The sequence below is a fragment of the Mustela erminea genome, chromosome 12 (assembly GCF_009829155.1).
Source record: "Mustela erminea isolate mMusErm1 chromosome 12, mMusErm1.Pri, whole genome shotgun sequence".
NCBI classification, from domain to species: Eukaryota; Metazoa; Chordata; class Mammalia; order Carnivora; family Mustelidae; genus Mustela; species Mustela erminea.
The window spans coordinates 68,631,162-68,654,412 of record NC_045625.1 but is presented as its reverse complement, the minus strand read 5'-3'; the positions used below and the strand labels follow the sequence as shown (position 1 = coordinate 68,654,412).

General features: G+C 40.1%; 1 protein-coding gene across 2 annotated transcripts in view; it reads right to left on the bottom strand.

Moving 5' to 3' along the window:
* Window positions 1-14,569, bottom strand: part of UBQLN1 (ubiquilin 1) — a 53,850-nt gene extending 39,281 nt beyond the window's left edge. For both annotated transcript variants that reach the window (XM_032306892.1, XM_032306893.1), the window contains exon 1: window positions 14,119-14,569. In XM_032306892.1, coding sequence (XP_032162783.1) covers window positions 14,119-14,298 — 180 coding nt within the window. In that variant the 5' untranslated portion in view covers window positions 14,299-14,569. The remainder of the gene's footprint in view (window positions 1-14,118) is intronic.
* Window positions 14,570-23,251: the final 8,682 nt, after the last annotated feature.

Here is a 23,251-nt window from a genome sequence, read left to right as displayed (position 1 = left end):
ACCAACCTCGCAGCCCAGGAATAAATCCCACTTTGTCATGGTGAATAATCCTTTTAATATACTGTTGGACCCTATTGCTAGTATTTTGGTGAGAAATTTTACATCCATGTTCATCAGGGATATTGATCTGTAATTCTTTTTGGTAGGGTCTTTATCTGGTTTGGGGACCAAGGTAATGCTGGCCTCATTGCTGAAACTCGTAACTGATGAAACTCATAAAATGAGTTTCAAAGTTTTCCTTCCATTTCTTTTTTTTTGGAAGAGCTTTAGAAGAATAGGTATTAATTCTTTAAATGTTTGGCAGAATTCCCCTAAGAAGCCATCTGGCCCTGGGCTCTTTTTTTGCTAGGAGATTTTTGATTACTGCTTCAATTTCCTTACTGGTAATGGGTCTGTTCGTGTTTCCTGGTTTTTTCCTGGTTCAGGTTTTGGTAGTTTACATGTCTCTAGGAATGCATCCATTCCTTCCAGATTGTCTAATTTGCTGGCATATAGTACTGCTCATATGTTTGTATTTCTTCGGTGTTGGTTGTGATCTCTTCTCTTTCATTCATGATTTTATTAATCTGGGTCCTTTCTCTTTTCTTTTTTGTTAGTCTGGCCAGGGGTTTATCAATATGATTAATTCTTTCAAAGAACCAGCTCCTAGTTTCATTGATTTGTTCTACTGTTCTTTTGGTTTCTATTTCATTGATTTCTGCTCTGATCTTAGTTATTTCTCTTCTCCTGCAGGGTTCAGGCTTTATTTGCTGTTCTTTCTCCAGCTCCTTTAGATGTAGGGTTAGGCTGTGTACCTTTCTACCTTTCTTGCTTCTTCAGAAAGGCTTTTATTGCAAATACCTCCCTCTTAGGACCGCCTTGCTGCATCCCCAAAATTTTGAAGTTTTATTTTCATTTTCATTTGTTTCCATGAATTTTTTTCAATTATTTAATTTCCCGGTTGACCCATTCATCCTTTAGTACGTCCATTCATCCTTTAGCCTCCATATATTTGACTTCTTTCCAACCTTCCTCTTCTGGTTGAGTTCGAGTTTCAAAGTGTCGTGGTCCAAAAATATGCAGGGAATGATCCTAATCTTTTGATACTGGTTAAGACCTAATTTGTGACCCAGGATGTAATCTATTCTGGAGAATGTTCCATGTGCTCTAGAGAAGAATGTGCATTCTGTTGTTTTGGGATGGAATGTTCTGAAACTATCTGTGATGTCCATCTGGACCCGTGTGTCATTTAAAACTATTTCCCTGCTGATCTTTTGCTTAGGTGATCTGTCCATTTCAGTGACAGGGTGTTTAAGTCCCCTACTAGCACTGTATTACTGTTGATGTGTTTCTTTGATTCTTGTTATTAACTGGCTTATATAAGTGGCTGTCCCCATGTTAGGGACATAAATATTTACTATTGTTAGATCTTCTTGTTGGATAGATCCTTTATGATATGGTGTCCTTCCTCATCTCTTATTAGTCTTCTGGTTTAAAACCTAATTTGTCTGATATAAGGATTGCCACCCCAGCTTTCTTTGATGTCCATTAGCATGATAAATGGTTTTCTACCCCCTCACTTTAAATTTGGAGGTGTCTTTGGGTCTAAAATGAGTCTCCTGCAGAAAGCATATTGATGGGTCTTATTTTTTCATCCAATCTGATACCCTATGTCTTTTGATTGGGGCATTCGGTCCATTTACATTCAGGGTAACTATTGGAAGATACAAATTTAGCACCATTGTACTGCCTATAAGGTGACTATTACTGTATATTGTCTCTGTTCCTTTCTGGTCTATGTTACTTTTGGGCTCTTTCTGCTTAGAGGACCCCTTTCAATATTTCTTGTAGGGCTGGTTTGTTTATTGCAAATTTTTTTTTTAGTTTCTCTTTGTCCTGGAAGCTTTTTATCACTCCTTCTATTTTCTTTTTCTTTTTTATTAAGATTTTATTTATTTATTTGACAGAGACACAATGAGAGGGGGAACAGAAGCAGAGGGAGTGGGAGAGGGAGAAGCGACTTCCTGATGAGCAGGGAGTCTGATGCAGGGCTTGATCCCAGGACCCCAGGATCATGACCTAAGCCAAAGTCAGACACTTAACGACTGAGCTACCCAGGTGCCCCTCCTTCTACTTTCAATGACAGCCTAGCTGGACAAAATATTCTTGGCTGCATATTTTTCTTGTTTAGTACCCAACAATATTATGTTTTTATAGAAGGACCAAAACTCTACATACTTCAGATTTCCTTAAACTCCTATTCTGCACTATTCAGGCAGATGGAAGGAGTTTCAGCTACTAGTGGCTTCAAGATATCAAAATTTTCTAACATCTGAACTCTACTTCCATGTCTGTTTTATTTACTACCCTTTTACTGAACACAAAAGAAAATCAGAGGCTAAGTAGTGTTGACAAGACAAAAAAAAAAAGAAACCAGCAACCTTGAAAACTATCAAAGAGGTTTTACAAAGCAGTTTTACACAGGGGTTTTACAGCCCACAGATACTATTTCTCTGAAGAAACATAAAACTTATGCAACAAATTATATAAAGTGTTTCCATATACCTAGGGAAGAATCTTAAACACAATGGAAAGGTTTTTATAATTTACTTGTATGTAGACCATCTAGATACTCTTATTTTTGTCCTGAGGCCCATGTTGCCACCACTAACTCAAAATGAAAAATATTTGCTAGAATGGGCCTCTAAGGATCCATGTTTCCTATAAATATATGCTTCCTACTTTGCTCTTGCACTGACAACCTACAGTAATAACCAACGAGCCAAACAGTTGAAAACTTAGAAGTAGTAGACATTTTCCCAATAACCAGAAGAGTCAAAATTCTGAAATACTTCAAATAATTTGAAATTAAACCAGCATGTACAAAACAACTGTCACTAGCCACTTCTCTCAACATCATCCAAAGTTAGGAGTTTCACATTAATGGATTCTCCAGCTAATTTATGTTTACCCTGTATGATTACCAAAATTATTTTCCACCCTACTGAATATAATGTAACTTTTTGAAAAGGCTGAAGTTACTGCTGCACTCGTATCAACTGCTGTCCTGCAATACAATGACACTGTTCCAGACTCTCAGGGTGTCCTGTATCTGCTTTTTTGCCAGACTGAGTTCTTACTTTGATAGCGTATCTCCCCTTCCCCCCAAATTTGCTGTTTTTAATCAGGAGGAAGAGGCAAATAAGTAATCAAGAATTAGAAAACCAGGGGCGCCTTGGTGGCTCAGTGGGTTAAAGCCTCTGCCTTCGGCTCAGGTCATGATCCCAGGGTCCTGGGATTGAGGCCGCATCGGGGAATCTCTGCTCAGCAGGGAGCCTCCTTCCTCCTCTCTCTCTGGCTGCTTCTCTGTCTACTTGTGATCTGTCAAATAAATAAATAAAATCTTAAAAAAAGAAAAAAGAATTAGAAAACCATATAAAATAGAATGGTGAGATAATCTGAAATGCTCTCCAGACATGAAAACGTGTGATGTAGTATATCAGATTTTATGATACCAATCTCTGCTGTTCAGGGTCCACTTCACTTACTTCCTGTTCTTGACTGACTGGGGGAAGAAAGAGACACACATGCAGGTGGAGTGAGGAGGGAACCAAGTGGTAAGAAAAAAAAAAAAAAAAAAAAGAATGTTCTTGAAACATTTAGACCAGAGTTCAAATCTTGGTTTTGCCACTTTCAAACCTTGAGGTTGTTACCTAAGGCTCTCTGACCCTAGGTTCCCTCATCAGTAAAATGGAGGTAATATTTAATCTGCAGGGCTGATGCAAGAATTAAAAGAGGTATGTAAAGTGGCAGAATACTCACACTCATGCAAACACTCAAATATTCTACCCTAATTATGTGAAGATAAACTCTGAATTATAACCACTTTTATAAAATAAAGTTAACCTAAAAAAATAATAAAATAAATACAATTAAGTTAATCTGACTTTTAACTTAGCTAAAAGAAATACTGTCATCCTTTACAACTATCCCACAATCCAAACTTGCTTTTAGCTGTCCCTACTCCTATTAAAGTATCTTCAGAAAAAAATATATTTTACAATCTTTTAAAGATTTTATTTATTTATGTGACAGAGTGAGAGGGATCACAAGTAGGCAGAGAGGCAGGCAGAGGGGGGCAGGGAAGCAGGCTCCCTGCTGAGCAGAGAGTCCAATGTGGGACTCAATTCCAGGACTGTGAGATCATGACCTGAGCTAAAGGCAGAGGCTTAACCCACTGAGCCACCCAGGCACCCTTGCAACCTTTTAAAACAAAAGCTCTGAATGTTAAAAGACACATACTAATTGTATTCCTTGCAGAACCACATATGAATAGCATTTAGCAAGAATTTTCTAAGTAGTTGTCTGAATAATATACTACTTGCTAACATTTGCTATTTTAGTATTTTAAGTCACAAGTCTTTTAATCAGTTCCTCACTCAATAGTGCTAATCTCTTCAAACAAATCCATACTCAATAAATCATCCTATGTTATAGTTCATCCAGTTATCACTCTCCAAATAGTGATGTCCAAGTGACCTTAATTAGTATTCTCATAAAAAAGACACCGCATAAATCTAACACAAAGATATTTAGTATGAGATTTAACTAGAGACAGGAGCAGCTATACAGGAAAAGGGCACCTTCTTATAAATATAAAATTGAACACTCAGCCATAAACGTTATAGTGCATTAGCCATAAAATATACTATTTTTAAAAGTTTCTATGATCTGGGACGCCTGGGTGGCTCAGTTGGTTGGATGACTGCCTTCGGCTCAGGTCATGATCCTGGAGTCCCGGGATCGAGTCCCACATCGGGCTCCCAGCTCCATGGGGAGTCTGCTTCTCCCTCTGACCTTCTCCTCGCTCATGTTCTCTCTCACTGTCTCTCTCTCAAATAAATAAATAAAATCTTTAAAAAAAAAAAAAGTTTCTATGATCTAAACATGACAAAGAACAGAAAACTAAATGTTTATCTATTCACATGCTAGGATACTATTTAAGCTTCCTTCTGCTGCAAAAAATTAAGACTCAAGTCACTGGCAAATAAAAGGATGTGGGAGGGAAGAAACCAATACAAGTACAGCAAATAAACGCTGAGCCAGGCACTTTATACATATTATCTCACGAAATCCTCCATACAATCTAGTGAATCAAGTACAAGTATTATATCACAAGTTAAAAATGCTGCCAGTGAGGCTCAAAGGAGTAAAGCACCTTGCTCAAAGATCTCTCCAATTCCAATGTTCATGTTCTCTCCAAAATGTAAATCACATTTCAATATACTTAAATTAATATGCCAACACACACTTCACCTTTCTCAAAATCCTACCAAGACTTTTACAAATAATAAATAAATAATAGTGGAATAAGTTAGTTCCAAATATGCCAATATGAAAGACCACCAACAGGTGAAAGGACAGTAAGCAAAGTGCCGAGTAATGACCCATCTGCTAAACATGAATAAACAGAAAGTTACATATGGGTATATAAATACTTTTCTGAACAGAACCGCCAGAAGAGTCTTAAAGGCTATAAAAATTTTTTACCAAAAATCATTATACCCAAGTCTAACCGTAGAAATCTGTAACAGCAGCTCTTTAACCAGTAATAAATAAACCAAGCAGTCTATGTTACATCTGTAAGAAATCAAACTAGCTCATGATGGCATAAGTTTACCTGTAAAGACCAGACTTCATACCTTCTGAGGTAATGAAAATACTCTGCATTAAGTACAGGCACACATATATAATTTTTATCATACCTGTAATGAGTGGAACGTTTTGTATACTAACTCAAAACTTTTTGCATCAAACAGCAGATTTACAGAAGGTAACAACTTTAGTCTCTAAAAAAATTCCAATCCTAATTTTTTTTTTAAAAGATTTTATTTATCTATTTGACAGAGAAAGTTAGTTCACAAGCAGGGAGAGAGGCAGGCAGAGAGGAGGGGAAGCAGGCTCCCCACTGAACAGAAAGCCCGATGTGGGGCTTGATCCCAGGACCCTGAGATCATGACCCGAGCCGAAGGCAGAGGCTTAAGCCACTGAGCCACCCAGGCTCCCCTCCAATCCTAATTTAATAAGATTTTCTTTTTTTTAAATAGTGGAAGCTGCACAGAAAAACAACAGAAATAATGCCATTAGACAAACTAAAAACAAACATCACATTTTTCTAAGTAAATCACTGTTAAAAGTATCCCCCAAATAAGGAAAAGATATTGCAAATAAATCTTTAAAACACCATCTGCTCATTTAATAATACTTGCATTACACAACAGGTGCCAAGCACCATGGGACTGAGGGGTAAGCAAAACAGCCCCTACCCTTGCAAATTCAGTATGGGATGGGAAAGATAAAGTACATATAATCACAAAATGGTATCACAAATTAGAATTGTTGAACTCACTTAGACTGGTAAGTCCAATCAAACTCTGTTAACATTTTTTAATTGACATTTAAATAAACTTGAATCACTAAACTGTATACCTAATTAACATTACACTATAGCTTAACTGGAATTTAAATAAAAACAAATGAGCTTTAAGACAGAAAAACTCAGCCAGAGAAAAGTCAAGGCAGCCTGGAATAGTGGTTAGGTGTGGGGTCCAAAGCTAGTCACTGGATCTGAACACCTAGGCTCTACTATTTAACAGATATCTGAATTTGATCACGTTATTAACCTGAATCTGTTTCTTATTTTTATTTATTTTCTTATTTTTAAAGATTTATTTCTTTGAGAGAGACAGACAGAGCAGGTGGAGGGACAGAAGGAGAGGGAGAGAGTATCCTAAGCAGATTCCACACTAAGCACAGACCCCAATGCAGGGCTTGATCTCATGAGCCTGAGATCAGGACCTGAGCTGAAACCAAGAGTCAGCTGCTTAACTGACTGAGCCACCCAGGTATCCTTTTTTCTTCATTTTAAAAAAGGGTTAATCATACTTTCATCATAAAGCTGTGAAACTTAAAAAAAAAAAATAATGTATTACACCTTGGTAAGTCTAGAATAAATAATAGCTATTCTATTACTGTCATTAGCAGCACTGGCAAAGGCCCAGAGAGGAAAAGAACTAGTGAGTGGTATCTGGGGGAAACAAGACATACGAATGGCTGAAATGCAGTGAATAATAGAGGAAAGGTAAGTAAGGAGCAAGACTTGAAGACTCTATTAGGTGCTCTATGTAATTCAGAAGTCTGTAGTCACACATAACATTAGTCCAAATTGAGATGTGTTATAATCATAAAATATACTTCAGATCTTGAAGACTTAGAATTTAAAAAAAAAAAAAAAGGAAATGTATCTCACCTTTTTATGTCTACTTACATGTTGAAACGACATTCAGGACATACTGGGTTAAATAAAATATATTATTAAAATTACAATACCCAAAAGGTAAACAATGCAGTGTCCATCACTGGATGAATGGATAAACAAAACGGCAAATACAAATACGTGCAACAGAACAGCATTCACCCTTAAAAAAGAAGGAAATTCTGACATCTGCTACAACATGGATGAAACCTGAGGACATTAACTGAAATCAGTCATAAAGGGAACAAATACTTATTCCACTTTTATGTGATACCTGGGTAGTCAAATTCAGAGAAGGAAAGTAGAATGCTTGTAGGGGCTGGTGGGAGGGGAAAGGGGTTACTGTTAATAGTTACAGTATCTCAGTTTTGCAAGATGAAAAGAATTCTAGGGATGGCTGAGGGTAATGGTTGCACAACAATGCAAAATGTATCCAATGCCACTGAACTGTACACTTAAGAATGGTTAAGATGGTAAATTTTATGTGTATCTTAAAATTAAAAGTTTTCACTTTTAAGTGAATATGAAACATTTAAATTACATAAGGCTTGCATTAAATTTCTATTATGTAGCACTGTATTTAAGCCATGGTAAAATTTTCCAGGGAGAAGAGTTTTGAGTACCCATGTGACAAGATCTGGAACAGTTTGCTCTAATGCCTAAGGCAGAAGTCAGCAAACTTTCTGAAAAGGGCTAAAGAATAAATATTTTCAGTTCTGTGGGCCATATGGTCATTCTTTTTTCTTTTTTAATTTTTAATAAACATATAATATCTTTTAATCCCCAGGGGTACAGGTCTGTGAATCGCCAGGTTTACACACTTCACAGCACTCACCAAAGCACATACCCTCCCCAATGTCCATAACCCCACGCCCCTTCTCTCAACCCCCCTCCCCCCAGCATATATGGTCATTCTTGAAAGCAGTCACAGATAATCAAGTAAGTGAATGGACATGGTGGATTTGGTCCACTATCATTGGCTGACCCCCACGCTAAAGCACTGTAATCAATGACTCCTGTTAGCTGAGACTGCTAGATTTTCAGGAATTTTGTAAGCCAGTTTAATATTGGTAGCTTAATATCTGCCATGGTAAGAGTACACCATGAAAATCACCAAACACTACAAATCAGTGCTATTTTTTCCTGAAGAAGAGGTTGATAAACATTTACCAACACACCACTGACTGTACTTACTTCTTTCCTATGCATTTAATTAGCTGTCTGGGTGCCTGGGTGGGCTCAGTCTGTTAAGCACCCCACTGCTGATTACACGTCAGATCCTGAGATCCAGCCCTGAGACAGGCTCTGCACTCGGCATGGAGTCTGCTTCAGATTGTCCCCACTTCCTTACCCCTCACTCACACATATACTTTCTCTCTTAAATAAATAAAATCTTTAAAAAATAAGTAAAAAAATAAGATTATACTAGTTGTGAACCATCTTTGGAAAAATGGATAGTCATTTAACAGTCATCTGAATAACTGGCAGTTTTATTAAATACACATTATTGTGCATAATGGTCTAGATTCACCTGTAAACAAATATTTACTGAACCCAAACTATGTGCTATGCTTTGGTAACACAATGATGAACAAAGATCATCTCTAGCAGAAGAAATAAGCATCAATCAAATAATCATATAAATAATGAATTTAAATTGTGATGAATTATAACCGAAAAACAGAGTGCTATAAGAAAATACAACAGGGAATCCCAATCTAGTCTAGACAATCAGGGATACTTCTCTGAGAAAGGGACCTTTGCCCTGAGATTTAAGGTACAGGTAGGAACGTGCAGAGTAGGACGCATTCCAGGTAGCAAGAACAAATGGCAAAGAAGTCCAGAGGCAGGAAAAAAAACTGTAACAACAGGTCAGGGAACTAAAAAGTCAATATGGCAAGACTTAAGTGACCAAGGAGGAAAGAACACATCAAAATGGAGAGAGAGGTAGGCAGGCGCTGTAAGCACACAGGGCCTCAAAGCAAAGTATGTAAGTCTAAGATCAGTGGGGAGCTATTAGTTTTAAGGATAATATGATCTGATTAACATTCTTTAGAGATTGTTGTAGGAATGAATGTTGGGGGGGAGCAGTGAGGTAGGGAGACTCACCAGCAAGCTCCTACAGTTTCCAAGCAAGAGACAATGGCAACTTAGTGGAGTCAAACCTAAATCTTAAAAGTACCTACTTAATCTATTAAATACTCAGAGCAATTTTTAGTCTCAGGACACCACTCTTAGAAATTTGAAACCCCAGTTTTTGTTTATGAATGTGTATCTACTGACGTTTTTGCTATATTAAAAATTAAAACTGAGGCATCTTTAAAAACATGCATTTAAAAATAACAATAAACTCATTACATGTTAATATAAGTAACATTCTTATGAAAAGTAACTATATTTCCCCAGTGTGAAGAGTAGCACTGTTTTAAATTTTTGCACATCACTTTAGTCTAATGGAAGAGAACTGGATTTTCAAATCTGTCGCCGTATCTCACATTTTCACATGCTGTTGATTTCTGAGAGAACTAGAAAAACACAATGGAATTATTGTGAAAATAGTTTTGATCTCATGGTCCTCCTTGAAGGGGTTTGGGGACTCCCCCCCCCCCCCCGCAAAAAAAGCCACACTGAGTCATGTAATCACAATGAGATGCACTTTGCAATAACTAGGATGGCAATAATCAAAGACAGACAATAACAAGTGTTCCGGGGAATGTGGAGTAATTGGAATCCTCATGCACTGCTGGTGGGAATTTAAAATGATGCCGTCACTTTGGAAAATAGTTTGGCAGTTCCTCAAAAAGTTAAACATAGAGTCACCACATGACCCAGCATTTCCTCTCATAGGTACAAAGAAATACAAAAGCGTATGTCCACATGAAAATTTCTGAGTTATTCACAGAGACATTATTCAAACTGGTCAAAATGAAACAACCCAAATGATTAACAATCCACTGGCTGATGAATGGAGAAATAAAATGAGAAATATATCCATTCAATGGGATATTATTCAGCAATAAAAAGAGCTGATCCATGCTACAACAACACAGATGAACCCTGAAAACATTACACTAAGTGAAAGAACAAAATCACAGGTTTTCAAAATCCGTATTTTACACTTTCAGCACATTTCAAATCAATCCAACCACATTTTAAGTATTTGACAATCAGCTGTGGCTGGAAGTACCAAAGTGGACAGTGCATTTTAGATCCATCATAAAGTAGAAAGTTAAATGGTGTTGGTGGTAATGATCATGACACACAGCAATCTCCCTTAGCAAGAAAAGGCTCAAATCTATGCAATACAGTATTTGTTATGTGTAAGTATGTTAATACTTTTCTAAAAGTTTCAAGCGATGAAAACATTTTCCGAAATTAGAATGTATGTTGCCTGAATATTTCAGATAACTGTATTTCAAATCTTACACTCTAACCAACAGAGCTATAAAATCCCAGAACAAGCTAGTTAGATGTTACCTGGAAGCTCCCTTCTATTCTCTGCACTAATTTTAATGAACAGTCGACACACGCTACACCCCCACCCCAATCCCATTTTGGACTTCATCTCTTTTGTTGGCACTTAGAAGTCCTCAAACTGTTTCCCATAGTAGATAATGAATAATTAATAGGGGGAAAAAAAGGTCTCCTACTCAGGGACTCTGTGCCAATACACACAACTTATCTGGGTTTTTTTTTTTTTTTAAATCTACTTACTTATATTATGAAAAACCCTATTTACAAAATCACCTTGAAACACACACAGTTAAGTTTATATTCTAACCACCCTTAACTAGAAATTTAAACATTACTCAACTGACTGCTCAATCAAATAAATTTCACTTTAACCTCAAAGTGTTATTATCAACTCCAAATAAGCAACACTAAATACCAACTGTATTAAGGTATCCTGTTTCTGCCTATTAGTTATATACACTCAAACAGAACCCAAGGATAAAATAAGAAAATTAGTTACCACCTTACAATGTATTTTATAAATGACCCAGAAAGTTTAATATAATTTCATCCAATCAATTATTAGAACATTCATATAAATACTATTTCAGTATAATGTACTAACAAAATTTACATTATACAGAAACCCATACTGAAAGAGGTTCTTAACTGTAGAATATGGAATTTGCTTATAAAATGTCTAAGCCTTCAGTATTTTCCTTCTCTAAGTCTTTTGCCTACCATACCCTCTTCATCTTAAAATTAGATAAAAATTTTCAGGACCAAATATTTCCCAATTTTTTACTCAGCATTTTTACTGAACATGGAATCTTAAAGTCATTAAATGTATTTTAATGACAGATTTTACTCTATAACAAATAGTTTAAATCAAACCATTTAATTAAAATTTAAGTTATAAAATGATATAATTTCTTGTGCTTCAAGTCAAATTTACAAATCATCTGCCAATTGCTTTTCATACACTCCTATTTTTCCTGTATGTGTTTCCCTTAACAGACCCCACAGATAGTTCAACTTGTCTTCAGGTTCTTGGTGCTGTGTTACATGTTTTCTTTCTTTCTTTTTTTTTTTAATCATGTTTTCTGCTTCAACAGAAAGCATTTTTCAGAATAAAAATTCAACTGCCATTAGAGTAAGTTGCTTTAGAAAAGCTTTAATTTAACAAATTTACTTTGGTTAAAAAAGAGTAAGATTAAAACTTCCACAGACTTTAAACCTCTAAGGCCACCATCACAAAAAGCAAAAACAAACCAACCCTCACAGAACATCTTAAAATGACTTAAATGAATTTTTCAACTTATAAAATATTTACTCTTTCTCCCTAATTTTTTACAATAAAGTGCTGAAAAGCAGGTAGGAAAGTAGAGACCTGAATCCTAGAAAGAAGACCCACAGGCTTAAAAGTTAGTATTGTTACACATATACTAGAAGAGCTAAAATGAAAAAAAGACAGACACTATCAAATGCTAGCAGGAATGTGGAGCAACAGGAACTCCCATGCACTAGGTGGAACTTTAAGATGTTAGAATTCTTTTTTAAAACATAGTTTTTTATAGAACTAAGCCTATAGCTATCCTATCACCCAGTCATTGCACTTCCAAGTATTTAATAGGAGAAACACATCTGTCCAACAAAAATGTGTACAACAGTGTTCACAGCAACCAAGTGCAAGAAGCCCAGGTGGTCTTCAACAGGAGTACATTATCTATGGCATATTCATACAGTGGGAACCCCAGCAAGAAGAAATTACTGGTATACACAAGAAAGAACCTCAAAAACATTACTCTGAGTGAAAAAACCTTTCCCCAGAGTACATACTCTCATCTCATTTATATGAAGTTCCAGAACAGACTAACAGTGAAAAACAAGAAGTCAGTGGTGGATGGAGGGGAGTGGGACTAAATCAACTGGGAAAGGTCAAAGGAGAACTTTCCAGTCAACTATAAAGTTCTGCAACTTGATAAAGCTTTGGATCATACAGGTGCATGTATTTGTGAAAAACATTTAATGGTGGTATTTGCAACTCACTCTGAAATGCCTCCCAAAAAAGGGAACTAATATGTGATTAGTTGCGTGACAGAGCAAATACAGCAAAATGTCAATTGCAGGTGATGCACATGTGAATATTCACTGTACCACTCTTTCAACCTTCCTGTATGTTAGAAAACAAAGATGTTAAAGGAAATTTTTATACAATTGAGAACACCCCCCAAAATGTGATTCGGAAGGTTGTAAAAGTTTCTCCCGTGATGGTACACTCAATTTACTGCTTCACAAAACACACCACCTTTCAGAACTGAACTATATAAACCAATACTCCATTTACTATTCCTGTTCAAACTTACATGTACCTCTCAGGAATTGTTTCCTCACAGACTTTGCATTATTTTAGATCGTCAGAGATCAATTCAACAATTATGAAAAAATATCCTGGGATGTACATTCAACAATAAGCTAAAGCAAATTTGATGAATTCTTCAAGATTCTTAACAGCCAAGTCTGTATACCTCAACAGCTTTTAAGTAGTACATTATTTGGTAATATTCTCCATTAACTCTAATTTTGTTCTCTTTTATTCGACTGCAATCGCTGGTATCTGCAAAACGTGGCTACCATCCCTCTAAAATCAAACAAAAACCTTCCCAATGACTGGCACCTCAGAGATGTGAGATAAATATGCGAAAAAGAAAACAGCAAGTCATCAATGAAAGTCGTCATCCACCTTTCCTCAAGCCTAGTACTATTAAGATGCGCCTGAAAACAATTTCTACGTCAGAGTTGGTTTTTTCTTGAAGACTGCAAGGTAGGATAAATTTCAGACATCAAAACGGAAAACTAAATGTACACGTGCTCCTCGCCCCCAAATCTACCTTAACTCGCAAGCAGGTAGAAACAATGAGCAACCCCCCCCCTTTTTTTTTTAATTCATGAGACAAAACCACAGATGAGGCCAAAGCGAACCCTCGCCCCAGCCCAGCCTCCACCCCGCCCGGAGAGCCGCGGTGGTCCCTTTCCTTTGTGAGCAGCCGGAGGGAGGCGGCGGGGGGGCGGGGAGCTGGGGGAGGAGGCCGGTGGTCGGCGGACGCGGGAGCAGGAGGAGGGCGCGGAGGGAAGCGGCGTCGGCGCGTCCCACAAACAGGCCGCGGGGCCTCGCCACAAGCCTCTGCGGTGTCCCAAGGAGCACACCCAGGAACTTGGGTGTGATCTAATTCGAGAAGCAACCCGCGAGAGGGGCCGAGGGCACCTCGGGGGGCGATCCCTTCCAGGCCCTTCCAAAACCGTCCCTCCTTCCACGGGCGGAGGTCCTGCCGCCACCCCCACCCCGGGCCCGAGGCCAGGGCGGCCCTCACCTGCTGGACGGAGCTATTCTCGGGCACAGCGAACTCCTCCTTCTCCTTCGGGGTCTTCACGGTGACTTTCATGATCTTGGGCTCCGCCGAGGCAGCGGCCGCGGGGGCGCCGGCACCTTCGGCCGCGGCGGCGCTGTCCTGGGAGCTCGGAGGGCCGCCGCTTTCACCACTCTCGGCCATGGCGGCGGCGGCGGTGACTCAGGCGCGCAGGAGGGAGCGGGCGAGCGAGGGGGAGCCAGCAGACGGCAGAGCCGGCCGGCCCGGGCAGCGGAGAATGCGCGGCACGCCGCCTCAGCGACAACGGGTGCAAGGCCGCCCTGGCAGGCAAGGGGCCGCGGAGCTCGGTGTGGGCTCCGGCGCAGGCCCGGCTCGGGCGCTCGGCAGCCGCCGTGTGTTCAGACGCCGCTCGGTCGCAGCGACATCCGCAGCCGCCGCCGCTCTTCCTCCTCCCCGCCCCTCCCCCCACGTCCCTCGGCCGGCGCCGCGCAGGGCACGCCGGGTAACTCGGCTGGCGGCGTCGCCGAGTCATGCCGGGCCGGCCCCGCGGCCACCTCCCGCCGCTTTTCTTTCCTTCTCCCGCTCCATTGTTCAGAGGGTGGGCGCAACCGGAGTGGAGGACTAAAAGCAAAATGGGGCGGGAGAGATCAGTTCATTTCATTTCATCCCCTACGCGAAAAAAATAAATTAGGGGGTTCTGGGAGGTGCTGTGACGGCGCGCTGTGATGACCTCACGACTAGCGAAATTACTAGAAAGGGGGCTCGACCACTGCGCGCTGCAGCCACCCATGCGCCTGCGCGCTGGTGGTCCAGATCGCGTCCCCCGCCCGGTGCAGACCCCGCGGTGGCCTTGCCCTGCCCTTCCGCGCCCTCACGCTCGCGTCGCCTTTGCGAGCGCCCCGTACCCCGACGGCAGGGGAGTGAAAATGCTGGCGAGCTGTGCTGTGGCTTTAACATCCTTCCGTTTGCCTACTTGTAGGATTTTAAATGGTTGAGCCTATGGTCGGGGGCGCGGGAGTTGGAAGCTAAGTTAATGGAGGAACGATCTTCATCGTAACGAAGGAAAAATGGGCCGCAGACACCCTGCGCAATCCCGCGGAGTCATTGCTCCACGGCCACAGCGTCCCGCCCTCGGGTCAGCCCGGTCTGGTCTGGCGATCAGGCCACCTCTGTTGACAGTGGCCTCTCCTCCCGCTCTGACAGCCCTGCGCAGGCGTCCCGAATTCTCGGAACACTATCCATTAAAGCATGTGGGACAGAAACGGTGAAAAAGAACTGCCCCCCAACCTGGGCCGTTTAATGTAGCCGAGGTGTTCATTTTATCCTCTATCGATTATCAAGTTACTGCCGCAGTTCAGACTTCAGGTGTCATTAAAGGCAGTTAGCTGTTCAAAAGTCGTTTTCAGTAAAGTATGGGCACAAATAAGAAATAAGTTGATTATTTTTCCCCTGACAGTCCTGAATTTGAAATGACGTCATCATTTGCCTTTAAAGATGACTTGCAAGGAATAGAGAACCTAGGACATTAACTTTATTAATCAGTATTGCGCAAATGGGAACTGTGACAGCCCACTGTGACCCAAATATGCAAAGACACAGTCTGAATTTCTGTTTTTAAACAATCCAGCCCTGTTCTGGCAAAAAATATTGTCCCATGAAGACTACTTTTTAGCAGAACCCCTTTGAAATCTGGGTGTAAGAGTTATGAAAGAATAAATTGCAATATAGACATCATTTGACATCAACGAGATTTGTGGCAGCATTGCTCAATAAGGTGACGAGATTACACAAGGTTCTCTGCTGAAGGATACACGTGGCTAAAGGGTGACTACTTGCGTGTGTCTAGCTGTGAGGTAATCACTACTTCCCAAGGTAGAAAGTTCCACCGTTGGACAACCAAGCATTATCTCTAACCCCGTTCTTATGAAATTGCTCTGTAATTATTTATGTCTTTTTTAATTTCTAAAAAAAAAATGTATGTGCACAATTTATGGCAATACAATTTATCTCTAAGTATACATGGTATATATACCCCTTTTTATTTTTATTTTTTTAAGATTTTTTTTTATGACAGAGACACAAGAGAGGGAACACAAGCACAGGGGAGCTGGAGAGGGAAAAGCAGGCTCCTCACTGAGCAGTGAACTGGATATGGGGCTCTGATCCAGGATGCTGGGATCATGACTTGAGCCTTAGGCAGACGTTTAATGACTGAGATGCCACTTTTTAGAAATAATCCTACCTTTTAAGGAACCGTTGGTAGTGGGGGGTCTAGATGGGGATCAACAAATTTCTGGAGAAGTCTAGATGATAAATATGTTAGGCTTTGCAGGGCCTACATTCTCTATCTCAAATAATCAGCTCTACCACAAACCAACCATAGACTACACATACATGAATTAGTGGCGGTGTTCCAAAGCCACTTAAAAAACAGGCGTAGGATCTGAATGGAACCCCAGGGTCTACATGTCTACTTAAGGCATCTTCTTCTAAATTTTTTTTCATTAAATGGTCAGTTGGAGAAAAATTACAGAAGCATATTTCATTCATTCTACAAACATCACTTGAGCACGACCAAAGTCCAAATACTAGTTGAGAATACAAGACAAATAATACTTAGTCCCTGTCCTCAGAAAATCTAGAGGCTCTTTGGATGAGGAGAAGGAGAAGTAAAGGAGAGAGCAGTGACATGCTGGTAAACGTTTAATGACCAGATCTCCAGAAAACAAGTTTTGATTCATAGCATTTGCCAATTTCCTTGAGGTAAATACTTGCAAAATAGCCCATCTCAAGCTACCATCTTGCTCACCAGAGTCCTGAAATTTTACCAGTCAGTTCTTACAAGCCAATATGAGCCAGATATCCAAATTTCAAGTACAATGGTAAAAGGTCATTGTTCACAAGGTAGAAGAATTCTTCCTTGACAAAGTGAGGCAATTAATTCAACCAACACGAATTTATTGAGCACATTTTAATGCTGTGTCGAAGAACTTACGAAGCTTCAACACAAGGTATGTACACATGTACTACACGTACACAAAAGTACTACAACACAAGGCAGTATACATGTCATGCCAAACAAGTGGTATAAATAACATGCATTCATCATGTTACTCCCCTACTCAAAATCCATCAGAAGTTCTGTGCTGCCTGGAAAATAAAGACCAACTTTCTTAACTAGAAATTCAAGTTCATTCCTGGTCGGACTTGCAAGTTTCACTCCCATTACCCTATAGATACACTCCACTGCAGTCCTACATATTTAGAAGCCCTCATACATTATACTTTCCTCACCTCTGGTCATTCCTTCAAGTCATCACATACACACACACAAACACACACACACACACACACACACACACACACACAGAGTGCTCATTATTGCTGCCCCCTCTCTAACACACCTTGAACACCCACACCTATGGAATCAATTTTTTTCTTTGATCCCCCGTCATAATTATTAGAACAATCTACCTAACAATTCATCACCTGTAACATAGTTTCTATTATCTAAAACTATTCTTCTGCCACCAGTATAGCTCACACCCTTATTAACTCTGGCCTAGATTACAACCCTAACATCCTACAGAAGTTCTTCTGCCTCGGGGTAAAGCCTCCTTCCTCAAAACTGTCTCCTCTTGTTGCCAACTTATCCTTCTATAACTAAGCTTTGGTTATGACACTTAGAAATTTTTCATGAGCTCTCACCAAAGTTTTAGAACAATATCTAAACTTCGGGGTATGGTCTCCAGGCCCTCTCTGAACAAAAGACATTGTTTCTCCTTCATCTCTTACCCCCAACCAAATGGGTCCCCCAAGCTCTCCAAGCCTATCCTGCACTTTCCTGCCTTAAGTCTTCAATGCAACATTTTCACTACAAGTAGATTCTTTCCTCTCACGTTGACTCCATTGTTTTACCCACCTGTCAAGCTTCACCTAAAATGTGACTTTCCCTAATAATTTTTCCCTGATAACCTTTTTGATCAGAAATTGTCTCGAAACACTCCATATTTTCATGTAGCTTTATTACCTTTTTGGTGTCATGCCTTGTATTACACCTAATTGTGTGCATATCACCTTGGTTAGACAAGGTCCTTGAAAGCAGGGATTAAGTCTTAATCATTATATGTACCCCCCAGTGCCCAAACTAACTTGGCATGAGAGCAATTACTTTTGAACTGAAGTGTTGAATTGTCATGTTTCTACTAGAAAGGAAATTCATTTGAATCAATAGGTCATTATATACCCAAGGTTTATGGCATAGTGACAAATAGAAAGATAATAGATTTGTACCTACACCCCTTGAAACTTATTTGCTTTGCAGTAAGTTCAGAGGAAGGAAACATTAGTTATTCCTGCTTGGGGTGAGGGAGGGGAAGGTGGGTGAGTCAGAGAAGAATTCTTAAGGAAATGATTTGAGCCAGGCCTTACGGAATGGGTATGATTTTGTTAAGCTTGTGAACAGGCAACATCGTGATGCAATGGTGAGAAATAGAAATTCTGCTAGAGACGAGCCTGGGTGGCTCAGTCATTAAGCCTCTGGCTTTGGCTCTAGTTATGATCCCAGGGTCCTGGGATCGAGCCCCGCATCAGAATCCCTGCTCAGAGGGAGCCTTCTTCTCCCACTCCCCCTGCTTGTGCATGCGTGCTCGCTCGCTCGCTCTCTCTCTCTGTCAAATAAATAAGTAAATAAACAAATAAAATCTTTAAAAAAGAAAGAAAAAGAAATTCTGCTAGAGCACTGATCTAAAGTGTGGTCCACAGCCTAGGAACAGTCCACAAAGTACCTTTGGGGGTACTTCAAAATCAAAGAGAATAGGCTAAACCATTCAATAAGTTTCTGAGCCTTGGGGCTGTGGAAGAGGTGGTAGTGATGAGAGGAGCTTACCTTATTAATTCACCACCTGAAACTAGACCACTGGATGGAATGCTTCCACCACAAGCTCTGAACGAAGGTTGCAAAGTAGGATCCCACGGCTCTGCGTGGCGCTGCAGAACATACAAGAGCAAAGAAAGGGCCTGCAGCACACAAAAGAAGGAGATATGGCAAGCCTCTCAAGAATCCACCTGTGATCCTTATTTTGTTCTAGTCTCACTACATTTTTACTTTTTATTTTGAAATAATGATAGCCTCACAGGAAGTTGCACAAATAGTACAGAGACCCAGATACCCTTCACCCAACTTTCCCCAGTGGTGACATCTTAACCTGTTGCCTATGATCAAACTAGGAGATTGACGTCAACTAGACTGCATGCCTTATTCAGTTTGCGCCATGATTTTTAACCTGTATTCATTTGTGTACAGGTGTGTGTTTGTGTGGCTCTCTCCAGTTTAATCCAATGTAGTTTTGGGTAACCATAACCACAGTCAAGACACAGAATAATTCTACCAACCAGTAGAACTTTCTAAAATTTTAACTTTAATTGTTTTTATTTTAACTTTTTTTTTTTTACAGTAATCTCTGTCCCCAGTGTGGGGCTCAAACTCATGACTCTGAGGTCAAGAGTTGCATGCTCTACTGACTGAGCCAACCAGGCCCTGTTTCTTAACCTTCTTGTACAGCAGGTTTTCTCAAACTTGACACCACTGACATTTAGGGTCAGATAATGCTTTGTTGTGGGGGCTTCCTTTTGCATTTAGCAGCATCTCTGACCTCTACTCACTAAATGCCAGTAGTGCCCCCAGCCCATCCCACCCCTAGCATGAGAATCAAATGACTCTAAATTCTGCCTAATGTCTCCAGGAGATAAAACTGCCCCTGGTTGAGAACCACTGCTGTACAAAGAACCATATTTCACTACAAAGTCTCTTTAATTCTGAGTCACTTTAATAGTCATGATAAACCCTTATGGATTTTCCCCCAATATGGGTAAGTATTTCCAGGATTCCATTATGAACTTGAATTTAACTGCAGTTGTTTCTTTTCACCTACTCAGTTCTTATCAGTAGTCTGTAATTTCCCAGGGCCTTATGAAAATGTCTAAAAATATTCTAGGACTATTCTTCTTTGACCTCTCTTATGAACAGGTACTACTGATATCCTGACTCACCGTCCCTAGCGCAAGCATTGACTATCTTACAAAAGTGGAAAGACTGGTTCTCCTGGAAACATATAAATACAACAATAAATATTTTTATAATTAGACAGACTCAAGCTGAGCTTTATTCTGTATAGAATTCCAAGCCCAGTGATTTCTTTTCAGAAGACAACTTTACTCAACACATAAAAGTATTTTGAATGTGTTTCCTGACCTTTAGGAGGTTACATTACATGTAGAGTCTGCCCTTGTGTTGCATAAACCAAGTAAAGGAACCATGGGGAAATTTTAGGTGCTCTCTGTAGGTTAAAGTGTGCAAAACCTACTGCATGAAGCAAATCATTTAGGAATTCCAGAGGATAAAATGCTTCTGCGGAACAGAAATTCTTCTGGGTGTTGGAGAGTTTTGTGGCACTGAAGAAGTTAACCTGTTGACAGGCACCTTGATGGCTCAGTTGCTTAAGTGTCTGCCTTTGGCTCAAATCATGATCCTGGAGTTCTGGGGTCAAGCCTTCCTGCTCAGTGGGAAAACTGCTTATCCCCCTGTCCTATGCTCTCCCCCCCCCCCATGCTCTCTCTCTCAAGTAAATAAATAAAATCTTAAAAAAAAAAAAAAAAGAAGTTAACCTGTCGAGATATTTTATACAGGAAGCTGAGAGGTGTTTTTTTAAAAGTGTATAATCTTCTCATTCTATTTCATCCAAATAGTTCTTACAAACTTAGTTTCCAAATGGGTTAAAAGTGAAGACAGAACAATGCTGTGGGTTATCTGAGTTGTTTCTATCATCTATCAAGTACTGTGAACAGTCTGATATTTTTCCCTATTACAAGCTAACAGTTTCAGGAATGCTGGCAAGAAGATATAAGACTCCTAGATCAGAAATAAAATACTTTGTTACTAACAGCAGTAACAGTAGCCAGTGTATCAGCATTTTCTTGCACCAGTTCCCCAAGCCCTAACTTCTGCAGAAGGATACAGAGGGGGCCAATGACACCTGTGCACACAGTGGGTTGCATTCTAAGAGAGGAACCCCAAACTTGGGGAACTTGGATCTGCTAAGTGGGCAGTAAACCTGCAGACCTTTGCTCTGCGGGGAGATCTGATAGCCTCAAAGATGTTCACTATACAAATATCTTTGAAAAACAAGTCCAGAACAAAGGCAGTTTTCTATTGTAGCTATGACCAATAACCACAAATTCAGTGGCTTGAAACAAGAGAGATTTGTTATTTTACAATTCTGGAGGTCAGAAGTCCAAAGCGGATCTTTCTTTTTCTTTTTCTCCCCAGTTTTATTGAGATAGAACTGACATATTGTATAAATTTAAGGTGTAAAATATGGTTTGATGTATGCATATATTGCACAATGATTACCATAAGATTAATACCCTCGTCTCACATAGTTACATTTGTTCTTTTTGATTAGAAGTTTTGAGATATACTCTTAGTAACCTTCACACATTCAATACGGTATTGTTAACTACAGTCATGATGCTGTACCTGACATCCCCAGAGTTTAATCTTACACCTGAAAGTGTGTACCATTTTGTTTTCATTTTTTGTCATTGTCTTATCTAAATTCAAGCTAGTTAACATATTGTGTATTATTAATTTCAGGGTAGAATATAGTGATTCATCAGTTGTATATAATACTCAGTGCTCATTATTACATAAACCAAGCGCCCTCCTTAATGCCCTTCACCCAATTACCCCAGCTCCCCACCCTCCCAACCCCCCTTTCCTCCAAAATGAATCTAAAGGGCAAAAATCAGAGGCTGTGTTCCTTCTGAAGGCTCTAGAGGAGAATCTGTTCCTTGTCGTTTTCAGCCTGTAGAGAGAGTTCCTGTTCTTTGGCTTGGGAGCAAGTTTCTCCAATCTCCGCTTCCATTGTCAATCTCCGACTTTCCTGACCCCCTCTCTCACTTATAAGGACGCTTGTGATGACATTGCCCATCCCAGATAATCCAGGATAATTTCCCTATCTCAGGACCCTAACCACAGCTGTAGAATGCCTTTTGTGTTTCAAATGACAGATTCATAGGTTCCAGGGATTAGCATGTGGACATCCTGGGAGAGCCATTATTCTGCCCACCCCATGCAGCCAGTGCCTATATTCCCAATATGTGCAGAAGTAGGAAAGACCCACGAAGAATTATCTCCTGGGAATATCTAGCTCTAGTTTCCACACTTTCTTGGCTTCTGGCAAACTTTCCCATGAGTATGCCACTTTGTTCATCATTCTGATTAAACTGCCCACCAGAAGCTGGGGGTAAAACCCATTCAATTTGTTTCATACAGCCCTTAATAAAGCTAATATCAACAGGATTCTAAGTAGCAGGATGAGGCCAGCCGTTAGTAATTGTACTCCTCACGGGTCCAGACCAAATCAACTGAACTAATCCCATAAACCAACAAGGTCTACTTTGGCTGCCTCCTAGATACTTTTCTGTATTGACTTCTCCCCTTGTCCCAAGGTCATTAATCTAGGTAAAGCAGGTGCATTAGCAATTGTATGTCCTTCGCTGTGGCCCACAAGGAGGAAATCTAGGGCATTTATATGAATGATAAAGCTTACTTGAATGCCTTCCAGGGCAATGGGAAACATTGATCTCTTCAGCTAAAGTCAGGACAAATTTTATTCCACTGCCTCTAATTGGGTGGTTGGTTCTCATCATACAAATAACTGCATGCAGGTTGCATACAAACAGCAAGTCATCCCTCGGAGAAACTCATCCAAGTTATTAAGGGCAGCATCATTTGGGAGAGTTCTCCCTGTTATCTCTCTAGGGCTCTGGGATCTACTAATGGTATTTTCTTAAACACTTGAAGTTCTCTTAAGACCACACCCAAGGTGCAAGCCACTGTTGTTTTCAAGAGGAAGCAAGTTAACTCCTGACTTCCACATAAAAAGCCCAGTCCTGGGTGCTCACAAGCTGCACCTGCCCCCCTCCCAGTTGCGATCTACATCAGTTGGGGGGCACAGGTTGACAGTGTCTTCATGGTGGCCTCTCAGCCAGTTGGTAGGCCTTTGGGTTCCTCGATCTGCTTGAATTGAGCCTAGTCCTTATTTACAGAGTCTAGTCGAAACTGTTTGTCCAG